General features: G+C 40.3%; 1 protein-coding gene and 1 long non-coding RNA gene across 7 annotated transcripts in view; one reads left to right on the forward strand and one right to left on the reverse strand.

Moving 5' to 3' along the window:
- LOC148183597 (uncharacterized) overlaps positions 1-17,328 on the forward strand; it is a 44,063-nt gene that overhangs the window by 3,206 nt on the left and 23,529 nt on the right. The window lies entirely within an intron of this gene.
- The window catches only part of SPHKAP (SPHK1 interactor, AKAP domain containing), a 64,233-nt gene continuing 47,234 nt past the window's right edge, over positions 330-17,328 (reverse strand). For 3 of the 6 annotated variants that reach the window (XM_088061114.1, XM_088061116.1, XM_014256210.2), the window contains exons 6-12: positions 15,297-15,552; positions 11,291-15,023; positions 7,804-7,983; positions 5,880-5,966; positions 4,820-4,872; positions 4,551-4,735; positions 330-2,523 (exon numbers count right to left, since the gene is read on the reverse strand). In XM_088061114.1, the coding sequence (XP_087917240.1) occupies positions 2,380-2,523; positions 4,551-4,735; positions 4,820-4,872; positions 5,880-5,966; positions 7,804-7,983; positions 11,291-15,023; positions 15,297-15,552 (4,638 nt within the window). In that variant the 3' untranslated portion in view covers positions 330-2,379. The other 3 variants (XM_088061115.1, XM_088061117.1, XM_088061118.1) reach the window with 3 other exon arrangements.

Raw genomic sequence — 17,328 nt, forward strand, 5'->3', positions numbered from 1 at the left:
GGTACTGAAAGCAGCCAGAGTGAGCACTAATAGAGGTTTATACATAGGGAGTTATTCTGGGCAATCAGGATATCATTTCTCTTTATTTTATTGTGATACTAAGAATGTTACGTTTAGCCTTTTATCTCTTGAAGGAATTCTGGAACCTGAGTAGCTTTGGCACTGAGGTAAGACCTGGACATTTCCCTGGCTTGTTTTGGTTAAAGCCACGGATCAGATTCATCACTGAGAAGCAGAGTTTGAGAACCTCCAGGCATGGCAGGCAGATATTTATTATAGCAAAAAATCTATAGCTCATTTGTGAACTTTTTAGGAAGGCAAAGAGGACACACATTGTAACGTAAATTTATTTCTGAATAAATTGCAACATTAAGAACTACTGTACAGAGAAACTGCATCACACTGTTACAACTCTGTCATGATATTTGTGCTTTGTAAACATTTATTCTATCACAACAAAAAATTGTATACTGACAAGTAACTATTTGGTTTAAAAATAAATACACCTTCCCATTTATTCACTCAAACAAAGCACTTTAAGTCTATAATTCTCGGTGGTTTTCACTAGCTCTCAGCCTCAGAAATGCTGAGCATTCAGAGTTGCCACTCAGTGGGAGTTACAGACACTCAGCAGTTCTTAGGGGCTGGCCCAGTGACCCCAGCTATGTTCAGTGCTTGCAATAAATTGACCTTTATTTTGACTGTAAAGCAGCCTCTCCTCTTCTGTTTATACTGCAGAGTAGATTGAGAATTACTCACATTATTTAATGTTCCACATTAGATTTTGATTCACTAACAATTTGTATTTTGTAACAAATGAGTGATGCAATCATGCAAGTTTCGTAATGGTTTTAAAGATAAAACTGAGAATATGGCTCTTTTTCATAAATTATTTAAAACTACTTCAAAATTTTCAAAAATATTTAGTGCAAAAGGATAGTTTTTTTTTCAAGAAATATTACAGAAGCATATACTGTTATATGGAAAATAAAACTTCTCTTAAATATTTTTTTTTTTTGGGAAAAGCAGGCAGGTATTCTATTCCTCTATTTGGGTAGAGAGATGAAAAGTATTTTCAAAAAAACAAATTGCAGAAGAGCTGTGATGTCATAAGTTGTTTTTACCTTTAAATTCACACCCAGTCTCTTTGGCAGAGTTGAGAGAATGTATTACTAAGTGCACAATACCAACAGATCATCTCAACAGGACGATAGCAGAGTATATCTTATCAAACAGTTAAAGAAATGTTATAGGAATGTGAACTCTCACATATAGTCCAAACAGTTATCTTCAAAATGAACATGTATGTCTGCTGAAATTTTAACAAACATTTTGTTTTTTTGCAAGTTACAAAAATTAACACTGAGATTTTTAGGAGATGATGGTGCTCTTTTCAGATATGTATTTCTTCACCTCATTAACAATTTATTTTATTACACTAAAATTAAAATAGTACTTTTTTCACTGCTTTTAACTGATATATAGATTGTTACATAGTGCTTTCAACAGAATCACTTTAGGTAACAATTGTACTATCATGATTCCCTTTGCCAGACAGGGACACTGAGGCACAGAGGTGAAAATGACTCGCCCAGGGTTGCAGGGCTGGGGCAGGACAGGGCTTGAGAACTGCTGCCTTGGCTCACAGAGCTGTGTGCAGGAATCTACCAGGTGTAGCTATACCAAACTGCACTGCTTCCCAGGGAAAAGGAATGAGTTTTTTAAGGACAGTAACTGAGACTGGATTTTATTCCTTTGGGAAGGTTGCAGTAATCAGGAACAGCTATGGAAGAGAAAGAAACACAAGGGAAGAAACTAAAATGTGTTTTCAGCAGCTTTTTGTTGTGTTGTCTTAACTGCAAAGGTGTTAAGTGTTCAAAAGCTTTTACCCCTCAGCAGATTAGGAAGATTTCCAAAACACATAAATATTACTTATCTAGGGACAAGGGTGTCTCCAGGCATTCTGAAACACACTCTGCTTCTAACAGTTAAACTGTACAAATATCAGTGTTGTTTTAAAACTGAATATTAGGGTACTATCCCATTTTACCTGACTTAATCAAATTGATGAAAATGGAATATATTAGATAATTAAGCCTTTACTGTGTAGTTCATTAATTTAGAAGGCTAAAAATCCATCCCCTCAGTACAGTGCATCCTATAGCACAACACGTCAAGAGTCCCTCATGACACAGAAAGACACAATAAACACAGGTTCACTTTGCTCCTGGGTCAGTTGTGGCACAGACTTGTGCTGTTCTTGTAGAGTTTGTACATCTTTGCACATTTTGTTCAGTGATGTTCAGAAATCAGAGCGTTACACAAACCACTGCTTATTTAAACTGGAATAAAACAGTAAAGCTGAACCAGTGAACTTCATTAACCCAATTCAAGCAGCCAATCAAACAGGCTGGGTGTGATCTCTCTGCCCTCCTCGCTGAGCTTGCAGTACTGTACCACGGCTTGGAAGATATCCCCCACTTTCCAGGACTTCCGCTGAACTAACTGCACGACATCTAGAAACTAAATAAAAATAACCACAGTGAAATACACTCAGGATTTGGTGAACATTTCCTAAGGTTTTGTGAAATGCATGCACACAAACCTCTGTTAGCCCACCCTTTGTAAATGCACAGCTGTATGAAGGAGTGGACACCACTCAGTGCACAGCAACATCAACGTTCTTGCTATTTATGAAAACTTCATTTCTCAAGTTCCATAGCTCCCCAAAGACTGATGGGCTCTCATGACATTTTCTAAATTAACTGCTTCTGTCAATTATTTCTTATTTATTGCAGTAAGAATAAAAATAGACAAAGTCAGTTTGATAAAGGATCACTATTTGCCATGTTAGCAATAACTCATTGTCAAAAACATGAAAGTGTGATTATCCATCTTAAAATTTTTTTTTTTGCATTACCACTAGCTAAATTTCACTTTATATTTAATTTTCTGTATTTCCATATGCACATCCCATAATATTTTAAATATTGAAATAGTAATAGTGAGAGGGAATTCTGTGTAAAATTTTTTCACATGAAGACATTTATCACAGTTGTGTTTTAAACACACTATCAGCATTTGTATTTTTTTTTAATTTCCAGAGAAACGAGAGGTTAAATATACGTTCTTAAGCAGCTGTTAAAAAAATCCTGAGTTTTGTCCACTTGGTACTTAATAATGGGTTTCACAGGGTCATCCATCTGGTCCCTTTTTCTTCTGAAGCACATAAATGAAAATCAAAGCTTTTCACTTCTTTGAATTTCACAATAATTAGTTTGCTCCTTCTGTTTCCAGTTTTAAAGCACAAAAGAAAAGATTGTCTCTCTAGTTAGTGTAGCTGTCTGCTATTTACATACAGCAGCCTAAACTTTTAATATGTATTTTAATGATATTTAATAGGCACGTGATTTCCAAGAACGCTGTTGTAGGCAGGATGTGCTTCATTATTCTCTAGTGTATTTTTGCAATTGAATTAACTGTTTGCCAAAGCACATGGGTAAAGCTGACAGCTGTTTCTTTAATTAGATGCAATTTGGACTGTTGCTGTTGAATGCATTTTAAATTATGTTTATGATTCCCAAATGCATGTACTCAAGAAAATCAAACAATGTCTCTGCTACTCAAAATGATCTTCCCATAAGAGACCAAAATACTGATTTGTAATACTTTTTTCATTAATTGACTTAAATACTAACATGTTTTTAAGTCTTAAAGCCTATAAGATCTCTTGCTGATCTTGGAAATGGGGTTCTTTTGGTCCTTCCTGAAATGCTGTGGTTGGTATTTGGTGGGGTCTACAAAGGAGCACCAACTGATCATTCAGGAATAGAGAGTTTGCACTTGTGGGTGTTTTGGACTTCAGTGTTGCTCCTGGCTCTGGCTTGGACTAACTCCTCAGCAGGTTTCTCAGTGGTCTGTGTCTGTCCACCCTCTCTGGAAAGAGATTTCTGTGCTCAAAAGCTGTATCCCCAGCTGGAGCAATTTATGAACAGCTGGGTACAAGTTCAGACCAACCTGAGGCAGCTGTAATTGGCATTACAGGCAAGGCAGAACAAGCACAAGGACTGAAAATCTTAAGTCCAAACAATGTCTCACATTATAGTGACTAAGAACATTGTACGTGTGATGTCTACACACAAAGGTTTTTTATTCTTATTTTTGACACCTTTGTACTTAAACTCCATGTAAACCATGTGCAGCCTTTCAAATGCAGCCACATAAAGGATTCTGTTAACTCTGCCTTGGGCATTAGTATTTAATGTATCAATGCGAAAAAGGGAATAGATTTGTCAAAGCATGCTATAGAGACTTTGGTGGAGGTCTCATGGTGACATTTTCTTATGCCATAGACAATCTACTACATGTTTCACATACCTTAAGCTCTGATACACCTGTCCTCTCATTCCTTTCTCTCATAAACAGCAGTGTTGCCATCTTGCTGTAATGAAGATGCTTTTGCATCTGCTTTTAAGCTCAATAACTTCAGTAAATCATAACTGCTACAGGTATGTACACATTAATAGTATGCCCATATCTGTAAACACTACCTTTTCAATTCTGTTTTCCTGAGATTTCTTAAAATAGATAGTTGGAATTCCAAGTTCAGAAGCAGCTATCCACTGCAGGGTGGCTCTCAGCTCCACGTCAGGGCACTCTGGTTCCAGATCAAAGTTTATCACCAGGAGGTCCTTCTGACAGTTGGCTGTTCCCACTGAAAGCTCGGAAGTACTTTCTGGAAAAGTAATCCCACCAGTTACTGTGCAATTACTTGTGTTATCTTCAAACTGTATGTTTTAATTGATATGGTTCAACTTACCCTCAGTGTTTTCTGTCTGTTCTTTAAGGAAAACCTTTTCTTCTACTAATTCACTTAGAAACAAACAACAACAAAGCTTATTAGTCATACTTAGGAACAGTCTACAATATTGCTTCATGATGAATAAACTTCTCCCTCAATGCAAGACCTAGAAAACTGCAAGAAAAAGGTTACATAGGATGAAACAATAAAATGCTGAATATATTTCATTATTTAATCTGTGAATCAGGAAAAACTGAACTGCAGCATTTTTCCATAGCAGGATGAAGTTGTATTAGTTATGTCATGTATTATGTTTCACCAGGACCTGTGTATCTTTACAATTCACATAATGACAAGCAAACGACATTATGGTAAGACACAGCAAGTCTCATAACCTGGGTGGAAATGCTGAATTTCCAATGTCTGTAATTTGCTGTGACAATTCTCTGATGTCACTGACTTCAGGAAGTTCCCATGTTCAGTATGTGATGTACAGTCTGTATGTTTGTGCAGTGGATGTGCCCTGGCTGCATAATGACATTCACCAGCTGGCAGCTTGTACCAGGATCTTTAGGCAGGATGTACTCGCACATCTCTTGATAATTGAATTGCATGTTCAGTAGAAACATTCCCAGAAACAATAGGTAAGATGTACTGTGGGCCAAATTATTATTGTTATTACTATTGGAAAGAATGCTATTGGGTTTTTTTAAAAACGGCTTTTAATTGATCCTTACTTGCTTGACCTTCCTTGGTATTACAGTAGAGTTTTGATAATATTTGAAGTTATTCAGAGAAGAAGGTTCAACAACAGGAAACTGATACCACGGAGAACTGTCTTTTAGACAGGGTGGTTGATGGATCTGTGTTCTCAAGAGATCCACCTGACTGGGTTTTCCTGTAATTTTTCACTGTCTGGTGGCCTCACTCTGCACAGACACCTGCATGTGCTTTTCTCTGAAACCATGGGCAGGCACAGCAGCAGGTGCAAAGCAGGGCTTGGCATGGTTTTGGTGGCGTAAATGATTTGCAGTTAAAATTGGACTAAACATCAAGTCTCACTTCAGTGACTACTTACTTAATCATAGGAGAAGATGGCACGTTCTCCTGATAAATTTCCAGGTCCAAAATGCCAAGACTGCTAGCTGTACTGCTGTTGCCATTGCTGACAAAGCAAAAGTTTAAGTATTAGTGCCAAGCTGTGCTGAACATGTCTCCATACATCTTCTAAAAATTTATTTCTGTACAAAGCAAAGTGGGGAGGAGCCCCGTTCCATAAAATCAGTTGTGCTCAGCAAGTGGTTCCCTGAATGAAGCACACTAGTCTGCAGAAAGTAATGAGGCTTTTATTAAAATAGTTCTAGGTTGAGCATGTATCAAGTGCATCAATGCATCAAGTGATGCTGTAAATTGGAGGAAAAAAAGGTGGACTCTCTTCTTGTGAATGGCTTATGCAATGAACACTTGGCCTCAAAGAAAAACTGAGTCTGCCCGAGTCCTTGAAAAGAAGGATTAGCGGGTACAGAGATGTCCTGCAAGAAACCTGCAAAGATCCAGCTCCCTCTGAACATGGGGAGTTCAAGCACTGGCTGCCCATCATACACTTACCTGTAGGGTGAGTCCACATGGATAACCATGCAGCAGTTTCAGGGTATCACATCATACCCCAAATACTGTTTGGGATCTGATGGAACCCACAGATACAGAGATGGCCCCTCATGTTTCTGACTACTCTGAAAGACTGAGATTTTAATCAAAGCCAATGCTCATTGGGACCACAAATACACAGAAGCATTCTCTTTGGCTTCTTCACAAGGATGAAGTAGCACACTTGAGGATATTTGGAAAAAATATTACCAGTTCACTTTATAACATCATTATAAATGTGACAGTGAATGTTTATGCAGATACTGCAGTAGTCTCATGGACAGGTTGTGAATTTGCTGGCCACAAGTCAATTGCCATGAACAAATTCTGTGTGGCAAGTCATGGTGAACCACTTAATTTTTACTGAAAAACAAACCAATAGTATTTCCCCTACATTAGAAGGATTGATTAGACAGTTCCTTTCCCTGTCAGGGTGTTCTGAGACATTGTCAGCACGCCATGCATTCAGACTTGCTGTAGTAATTTCTGTTCCAGTACAGAGCTGAAAGGTGCAATACTTCAGCTCCCTCAGACCAAGGACTTTGTTAAAGGTTGATACTGTAATAGCAGGATGAGTGTTCAGCTGCACTGACAGCCATGTTTTGTTCAGTAATTTCAGCCAGCTTTCTGACAGAGATTCTTTTTTTTCCCTGCTTCATTACCATAATGTCTTCCCTCCTTGTCATCTTAATACTCAAGAGAAAGATGTAATTACTTGATAATATTTTAAAATATAGTCTAAGAGCATGTGAAGGAAAAACCTTACTCAGTTTGATGCTGTGAAAGGGCTGAAGTCAAACTATTATCACTCTATATGAACTCCAAGAACTAAATAACGTTTTCAAACATTTGTCCTGACTTAAAGTGGAACAAAATGAGCACATAGTAGTAGGAGCTCTTGAATTTATGTCTACATAGGGAAAAAATGGTCATCCTCTGTTAATTTGCACCCCTTTGCCAGTCTAAGCAGATCAGGGCTCAATATTTATTGTCAGTGCATGGATTTTTGATGGGAATGGCAGTCTTGTCAATCTTGGCTAAGGAGGTGCCAAAATAAACATTATGCAAACAACAGCAAATAAAACAAAAGACTGTAGCAATTAACTTGTCCAGTGGCATTTTTGCTGAGACACTTCAGTGGTGCCAGGAGGTTTTTTCTTTGTCTGAATCGAGCTACTCACCAATACTAAAAAGACCTGGCTGAGAAGCAGAATGTGGGTAATTTTTTTCCCTTATTAAAAAAAATCAAGAGATAAAGTCTGCCATTAGACTCAAGCTGTTGCCTCTCACTGCTGATGCAGGGTAGGCTTGGTGGGCAGACCACACCCTACAGTGAGCAGAGACAAGGTGGGTACCTCAGGGAGCGCTCGCTGAGCTGCAGGTAGCTGCTTGTGTCATCAGGATTGTCCTCATCGTTGGCAAGCTGGGACCAGCTGCCAGTGCTTTCTTCACTGCTGCTGAGATGGGCTGGAAATTCTTCAGCTGTTTTTGTCTCTCCTATGATTTCAGCATCCGATCTGCTCTGAGGACTGCTGCTGGCAGGATGATAGGGAAGGCACACTGATATTGTAATACAGGCAAACAAACTGGTGCCACCAATCTTCAGGCAATGCTGCTCATTAAAGTCAACCAAGCTGCAGAATTACAGACATGCAAAAGACTGGACAAGCTTCTAATTTATACATAGAGTCCAGTAGAACATGTGGCCTGAGATGCTCTTAAAAAAGAACTTTCTTATGACTGCTATAAATAAACACAAAACCTAGATTTAAGTATACACAGAAAAGTTTCAGCTTTAACAAAAACATTTAGCATATATAAAAAACCTAATCACTGTAAAGGTTTATTGCTCAACGCACTTCAGTCAATCAGTGGTTGAAATATGTCGTATATGTTACTGCAGAATGACAGCACCTCTTGGAAATATATATTGCTGCTAAATCCCTGTCCTGCTAATGGGTGAGTAAGTTTCTTGACAGGGTTTTCTACTTTGTTAAAACTGTAGATCCCAAAGAAGTGAAAGTAGGAAAGCATTGTGGGTTGTGAATCACTAATGACTCTGAGTCTGCCATGTCCCTAGGATCTTCATTGCCTGGGCTGGGGAAGGACAAAATACTGCAACAGGCAGAAACCAGACTGAAGATGGAGCCCAGACTGAGTTTAGAAAGTAGAGGGTTAAGGGGAAAATGCTTTCTAATTCTGCACATTTGACATGTCACACATGAGTGTATGCCACATATATGTACATGTACTCCCAACAAACACACGCAGAAACAAAAAAAAAAAAAGGTATTTTTGCTAAGTTTTTAGAGCTAAACTGGGCTTTTGATACAAAGAGAAATAATAATCAATGCCTCCAATAATTATATCACTGTAGTGCCAGAATAGCAAGTAAAGCAAAACTGTAGTTTTATTATATTCACTGGATAGTCTGCATTTGCAATTTAGGATTAAAGCAATGTTATGTTCTGTGCTGACAATCCTCTGCAAAATCTCTCTAGAGAAATTCTTGCCTTCAGACCTTTATCTGTAGTTATGGTTAAGGCATCTGTCTTCAGTTAAAGCAGGAGATCACTCCAGAAATTCTACTGCTCCTGAGTAATTATCTTGATTAGGCATACTGATACTGAGACAATATCATTGTGGGTATCTCTTTTTGCCAAGCTCTCACTCTCAGAAGTTGCTGCATTAATGCTGGATGACAGAGAGATGCAGCCTGTGCAGGGAGAATGGGACTTGCTTGCCTGGGGCTCTGCTCCCCCTGGCAGTCAGCTCTGCCAAACCCCTGTGCCTATCACCCCTGCGCCCAGGACTCTGCCCCTGCACTCTCCAACTCTTGGGCACTGAGCAGCCAGGCCACAGGGCAGGGGTGTTATTCAGGTTCTTAGTACAGGACAGGTAGCTCCTAATACCTGGTCCAAAACAGAAGAGATTTGTGTGTGCAATGTCTCTTGGCATTTTTGGTTTTGTTTGATTCATTATGCAATTACATCTCACACCAGCGATGCTTTGAACTGACAGTTCCCCACTTGTGAACAGTCACTTGGAACAGTTTCTGTGTAACTGTGACAGGACTGGCTCTGTTGCACTGCCTACGTACAAAAAAACAGCTTTTTTTCATTGCTGAAGGCTTGCATGGCTTTTTTTTTCCCTAATTGACTCTATGTCTGCTTGATATTTTGCCTGGAGTCCTATATGCCTGTATCTGAACTAGCAAGTAATTTCACGCAGTAGGAGTGGATCAAAGCAATTTCTACTGATATTTTTATAGCTACATTACATATATTTTTAGGTTTTCACTTCAGCATAGATTTAGTCCAGACAGCAATGCCACAAATGGTTCAGATCTGTGTGAAGAAGCACTGGAGGCTCTGCCTTCCCAGCAGGGATACGAGCACATCTAGAGAGCACTTGGGCAGCTTCCATTTGACATTGCTTTGGAAGGACTCTGCATTTCACACTTCAGATGAGGCCAATGGATAGAAATGGAGACAAGGTGAACCAGAACTGCATGGCATTTCTGAGCCAAGATGCTCAGGCAGGTGTAGCCCCTGCTTACTAATTCTGCCCTACCAATCCTATTGCTTTATCCATGTCATAGCCATGTTGGGAACTCTGCTTCAAAGGCAGAGGAAAAGTTATGAAAGGGCTCGTAAACTGCACAAATAACTTCATTTTCAAGCAGTCAAGATTCCAAATAGGTGAATTTCTAAATTTATCTTACTAAAAGCAGGTTGCATTTTAAGGAAGAGGAAAATTAGCGTGGCAGAGTCAGTATGAAAGACTAGTGACACCATGGTATTTATCCACCTAATTGCTGACATACACAGGAAAGTCTTACAATCTACTTGCTCACTTCAAGAGAGAAAGCACTTGTGCTTTCTCACTTCAAGCAGAGCTCTGTCAAATGCCAAAACACAGCACTGCCTAGAATAAAATGAGCTCCAAAATGGTTTCTAACACCAGCACCTGCACTCTTTGTGCCACTCTGAAATAACGGGGTGCTGCCGTGCTCCCAGAGACTGGCAGTTTAGATACCACTAAAGTAATAGATACAATGAAGTACAGTGGTAAAGAGGCAATGCCTTGAAAGAGCATTCCCTTCACCTCAGAGCACCCACAGCAATCCTCTACATTTGCACTGCACTCTCATGCTGGCTCACACTTTACCTTAACAAAAGCAAGCTGCACATTTCCTTATAAAAGGAGTACAGCTGTACTGAGAGGGTGGTAAACCGTGATGTAAATGCCATGAAATGACATCAAAATAAAATGCTCTTCTTTTCCCTATCTAAATACTACCAGAGAAGTCTTGAACTAAGAGGTGAGGGCTACTTTTATTCTTGTATTTCCTCCACTAAAGAACTTGTAGCTCCTAACTGTAAACACAAAGTTAAACTTCAAGCTCTTAGATGTCTGGTCTTGTTTCCAGGTACACAAAGCATTGCCTGCAACAAGTATAGCAGAGAACTACAGGTCAAATCCTGCTATCTTCTGTTACACAATAGCACTGATTTTTATCTGTTTTTTAGTTCAGATATCAGCCTGCACTAAATAAAAGTTTAAGCTTTTGTCCATCTTTATTGTCTTATGTGAGACTTAAATCTGTAGAGAGAGAACTTGTCTGTGCAGTATTAGATTCAAATCTTAAAACCATAATGTCATATTCAATACAAGTTTTCTCCAGAAAGTACTACTGTGACACAATTGGTGGTTTTATGCCAAAAGAAACCTGTAGTCAAAACTTAGCCTGCTTATCTTATTCCATTATCAAAATAATTTTTACTGGGAAAATGAAACAAAAACCAAAGCAATGTGCTGATTTGCTGTTTCGTCACTTACCTATTTACTGGGGAACTGGGAACCATGTGTTTCCCATCCAAAGCTTCTGGAGGCTTTTCTTTGCTTTGATGCCCCTTTCCAGATGAGCCACATGAAGTTAAGGACTCAGAGTCTTTGTCTGGCTCATCTCGTTGATCAGTTTCTATCTGAATTAAAGGCACTTCCCTGAGCTGTCCTGCAGGGAGGCTTCCAGGGCTCTTCACGTGCTCTTTTTTCTCATCCAAGTTTACTTCCTCCACTGTGGGTTTTGGCAGTATCTGGGTTGTGCTTTGGGGATGTTTGCTTTCCAGCACATGTTCTCGGCTTGTATAATCAAAGGAATCCTGCTGGACAACAATTAAACTTTTGCCACTTTCAACAATATTTGCGGCCAGTCTTTTTGCATATTGTTCCACATGTGGTGGAGAATCACTGTAAAACTGCTCTGCCTCTGTAGCCTCTGCCTCGTCTGCTATGATTTTGTTCTTGCGCATCAGTGACTCGATAGAACTGGCCCATGTCTCGTGGATCAGCATGTCTGTGATCTGGTCAGTCTTGCCTCTCTGGTACAGGCACGAGTCAGACTTGCAGAGCCCTGCAGAAGCCCCGGTACTGACAGGCTGTACACTTAAGGAATCCTGGCGATGGTGGGCGAACCCATCTAAGGAATTTGCTTTAATTGGGACGTTCACTGTAAGCCTAGAGCCTGAGGACCTGCTGTCGGGCATCGACGACTGCCTAAAGCAGAAAGGTGACCGTAGAGAGGGTGCCAGCAAACTGCTACACCAGTCTTTTGAATTCCGAGAGGATGATGCATTGTCTTTATTTTCCTTTTCGATTTCTCTTAGCATATACCTATAAAACTCTTCTGTTATACTTTCTGTGCTGGACTGTTTGGATGGGCAACTTGGTCTTACATTAAGATGGCCATTTTTCTTGGCTACCTGTTGTAAGGCAGAAGTTAAGATATTGTTCGCATTTTTTCCTGCATAATAATCCAGTAATAAATCAAAACCTCTTCCTTCGTTTTCCATCTGGTTCACCATAAATCTTGAAAATTCATCTGTAATACTTTCACAACTAGACTGCTTTGAGACAGAACTCGTCTGGCTCAGCGAGTGACCAAAGCTGTTCATGAGGCCTAGGGTATTGAAAGAGGCTTTGGAATCTGAGTCCTCCTCTGGTATGCTCTCACAGCTTGAGGCTTTAGCTCGGCTCCACCTTTCACAGTGCAGTCTGTTCCTGGGGTGGTTTGGACCTTGCCAGATGCTATCAACCATGGAGAGTTCGGTGAGGTTCATGATCTTGGCAGCCACTTCATTTGCAAAGAGATTGACTGAATCTGGTGTGTCCTCAAGGTTTATAGATTCATCTACTACCCGATTCATCAACTTTTCCTTTAGCTCAGGATGCTCATCTGTTTTTCTTTTGATCTCACTAAGCCGAGGTGCCCTGTGCTTCCGAACCACAGAACCATTGTTATGGGTTTCCTTCTTCCTTTTCATGGTTCTGCATGATAAACTCTGGGTCATCAGATATTCATTGCCTCTCTTCCATGCACAGAACCAGGGTTGCTTGCCATTTGAATTCTCTAGACAAATGGCAGCTATTTCTGTTGCCATAGAGACAACTGTTTCTGCCAATTCTTCTGCAAAGTCTGTTATACAATATTTGTCCCTTGAATTTTTCACCTGTAGCGCAGGCTGAGAAGGAAGCAAGACATGGTTTCCTAACAAAGACAAACTAAGCTGAACATCATTATTTAGCACAGGATCACACTTAATCTTGGCTTGGTTTTCTGTATTTATGGTGGCACTAGAAGACAGCTGTTCTTGAACACCGTGCCTGCATTCACTGTTTGCAAAGGTATTTTCTCTGTCTGAAAATGATCTGTAGTCTTTCTTCTGATGATTGTTATTCTGATTTGGGGCTTTGTAACAGTCTCGAGCAGCTCTTTTCAGGTATCTCTTCTTGGGAGATGTTTTTGCACCAAATGTGTTATGCCCTGTATCTCCACTCGGTTCTGAATTCAGTGTGGAACCTTCATTGCTATTTACATCTTTGATATTACTCTTGCAAGTGCCTGTGACCTTTTCAAGATCTTTGCTAGTACTGGTGCTGTAGGATGTACCAAATGGCTTAGAAGCGGAGTGATCAAGGGAGTTCTGTGAAGTTTCACAAGCTGTTCCCAGTGTTGGCCATCCTTCTGCTCTTGTTACTTTCTCTGCTTTTGTGCCCTCAGAAAAGAGAAGAGAACACTCTTCGACTTGCCTTATATCGTTCATTTTCTTGCAAGTGAAATATATTATATTAAAAAGCAACTCATTTGCAGTCTCTGTGAAAATGTCTTGTGTACTTGAGCCATCCTCTGAATGGACTTGTAGCTGTCTCTTCTTCCTAACCTCTTCCATAGAATGTCGTAGAATAATATTGGATAAGTTTTGTGCAAGTTCATCCCTGATTACTCCATCAGCACGTGGAATATGTGGTCTTGCTGCTGTTTCAATAATTTTCCCATTTATGGATTCCATAAAATGCCCCACGTTTTTGTACGTGTTGGGTTTTGTAAGAATTACGGATGCCTCTTTGAGAAGTGCCTCTGCAATGCTCTCATTCAGCTTCTCCATGCTGCTTCCTACAGCTAAGCTGCAATGCAGAGTAATGGCTGCAGAAGCCTGGGCAGCAGACAGAAGTCCACTGGAAGTTGCAGGGTACTTCTCTTCCTTTGTTTCCCCCAGGCCACAGATGGCTACAGCACTTGCTACTTGAGTCATGCCACAGAGCGCAGATGGGAATGAGTATTCTGTGCCAGCACAGTTGTCAAGGAGCTGTGAGGATGCTGTGTGCACCTCTTCATTAGCAACCACTCCACTTCTCCAGTCTGTGACTTCCTGGTCCCGGCGGAATTTTTCTGCAGCCTGGGGACTGGAAATGGTTCCAATGACAGTGGCTGCACAAGCCAAAGCCACTTCCAGTGCACTTTGGTCATGTCCGTTTGAATGTTCTTCCTCAAAGTAATCTGAAACCTCAGCAGAGCTTTCTGCCTCGGCCCAGTGGCTCAGGCTGGGGAAGGCAGACCCTGGCCAGTCAGGTACATTCTCAGAACTGTCTGGACTTTGCACTATGACGATCTTTGGAAGTTCATTCCATGACCGGGAAGCAGATACATCTTCTGACTTACAGGAGCTTCCTACAGAGATGCTGACTGCAGCCTCTTCACTGAAACTTGGTCGAGACTGTGACAGTCTAATGAATGCATCCTGCAGAACAGATTCTGCTAAATTTGTGGCATACTGACCTGTGGTTGCCTGCTCGTTCTGGGAGGGAGGATCAGTTTTCCTGATACCTGTGCTATCTTCCCCATCTGTCTTGCTGCTGTGTTTCGTTGTGGGGTGACCCTGAGGCTCCAGCTCCTCTTTAGCCATTTTGGTTACAGATACATCTTCTAACATGAGTGCTGAGTTTTCAACCCCACTAGTCAAATCAGTAGTACTAAATGATGAAGTACCTTTTTCAGTTAATTCCTTCTGCCACAGTATTTCCTGGTCTGACTTATCTTCAGGTCGTGAGATGCCATCTTCAGCTACAACATTCACAGTTTCAGAGACCTGAGTAGCTGCATTATCTTTATTAATGCAGTTCCCTTCAAGAATGAATGGCAACCTGGCTTTTCTATAGTGAATGTTTTCAAATCCCTTTCCTTTATTTTTTTTGATATCTGAAGATGCTTCTGAAACATTTAACTTTTCATGACCTGTTGAAAAAAATAAAAAAATTAGTTGTTGCAGAGTAACTTATGACTTTTAAAAGAAAAGAGCTGCACAACTTTGTACTCCATTACTGCTCTGTAAAAGTACTGCATAGACATGTACCTTGTCTTTGAACAAAAATTTAAAAATATGAGCGGCTGTCCATTTTTTAAATTACACATGCATGAATTAACAGCAAGTGCAAATTCTGTCAGCATTGCTATAGCTGTTTTGCAGTACGAACAACAGCAGAATTATGTTCGCCCCCCTGCTTTTACCAGCTTTATATTCATCAGCCTCGTTGTCATCCTCGAGGTGCTCGGAGGCTGTGAGGAAATCTTCTTCTATTGAGGACACGGAGCAGTTTGTGTCATCCTCAGGCTTTAGGACACGAGTTTCTATCTGCAGCTGCCTCTCCTGAACGAGCTCAAGTCCAATCAGAAACTTGTTTATTTCAAAAATGATGCAGCTTGTGCTGTTCCTCCTGTCCCCCCTCGCACACTGAACCAAGCAGACATCTGCCAGCCAAGGACACTAGAGGGGAAAATAATCTCAGTTATTCAATTAAAATATAAAACGTATTTTAAGCTTCCTTCTATAAATATCTCAGGAATGTTCTGTTGCAAAGATGAAGTACGATTTGTCATTTCAATGTTAGTAACAGTGTGTGGTTACACATATGCCAAAATAAGATTTCTTGGACTGACAGCTTTTGGTATACAAGTGTTTTAGTAGAGAACCCAGCTGTATCACAGGGGATACTTGGCAATTTTGTTGAAATTTGCAAGTTGTTTGTTTTCAATCAACTTGTTGTTTTAATGGAAGAGACTTATTTGATGTTAGTCATCTGACATGCTGTTATTAATGGCCTCACGCTACCCGGTATTACCTCTCTAGAGGGAATTGTTTGTGGGCATAATCATTCCTGTTGCAATGCTTGTTTGAAGACAGCCCTGTAAATACTGGCTGATAAAATTGTGAAGAGCAGGTCACCTCTAGATGTTCCAACAGACCATTTTTTAAATAATGTTTTCTTTTGTTTCTTTGCTGCTCTTCCTCTCATTCCCTCTTTGTCCAAAGCCCCATTATTTCAGGCCAATACAACCTCCCACTGGAAATGGGGCTCCAGTGCATAATGTGCTCAGCCTTTATATAAAACTGCCTTCCCTAGAGAAGCTGTACAATTAAGTTGAAAGTTGGACAGAAACTGAGAGGAAGGAACTCTTGTTATCCTCATTTTATTGATATTAAAACATTTGGAGATTTATCCAACAGAGCTGAGTCAGTGTCTCTGCATGGGACCACGCTTGCTGTATGGATGTACCCTGAGCCAAAGCCAAGCTTTTGCAGCTGATGATGCTGTGCTTTGAACTCAGGCTGCCATGAAAGAGCCAGCTTAAGTGGGACCAGCTTTAGATTGGATTGCGGCAGAAGTTTTAGGCTGTGCGAAAGATGCCCTGGACCCGCTGGGCATTTGCACAGTATCTTACATAAGGTGACCCCATCCTGGACCTTTTGTCTTTGACTGAACGCAAACCAAATATCTACTAAGAGAGTGGGATGAGTGTTATGCTGGATTAACATGTTTATTAGCTTGCTCTTCCTTTCTACCTAAAAAATGTGTCTGAACAGAAAACCAGTCAGTTAAAACGGAAAAGATAAATTAGATAGCTACTATGGAATTGAATTAGGCTCAAGCATGCACCATATTGTGAAAAATGTTATGAAAAACAGATGCAGTGTTAGATCAGACATTCTCCTGCTTTTTCCCCAATCCACAGTTTGTGGGGTTGTACTTGTGAAAATGACTTGAGAGGAGCGGCATAAAAATCCTTGTACAAAAACTCTGCCAGTCGCCTTACAAATTAATTTCTCTGAAAGCCAAACAATAGGATGACTGCGGCATGTCTGGTCAATAAATCTCATCCAGTCTCAATGTAAAGCTTTACTTGACAGGACTTTATTTAGTTCCTGTTTGTCTTTTGCCTCCACTCTCTATGAGAGGGCTGTCAGTCTCAGTCTGTAGTCTTGTGGAGATAGAGGTGACTTGGGTATTTCCCAATATGACCCTTGTTTGGGTCTCAGAATACCCCTGTGTGTATTGCAACATCTTGGCATGTGGGGTTTGGAGCTCCATCTCTCCCACCACAGGCTTGTGCTTGTATTTGTTAAACATTTCTAAATTCAGCCATTAGTCACGAGTGGCAGGAAACTCAATAACCAGGTAATTGCTCTCTTTAATGATCAGCTTATTGGTACACCATAAAATTCAGTGATCTTTGCAATACAGCTGTCACAGGGTCTGCTTCA

The sequence above is a fragment of the Pseudopodoces humilis genome, chromosome 11, assembly GCF_049639895.1.
Source record: "Pseudopodoces humilis isolate 2021_Gansu_Grassland_sample_001 chromosome 11, ASM4963989v1, whole genome shotgun sequence".
NCBI classification, from domain to species: Eukaryota; Metazoa; Chordata; class Aves; order Passeriformes; family Paridae; genus Pseudopodoces; species Pseudopodoces humilis.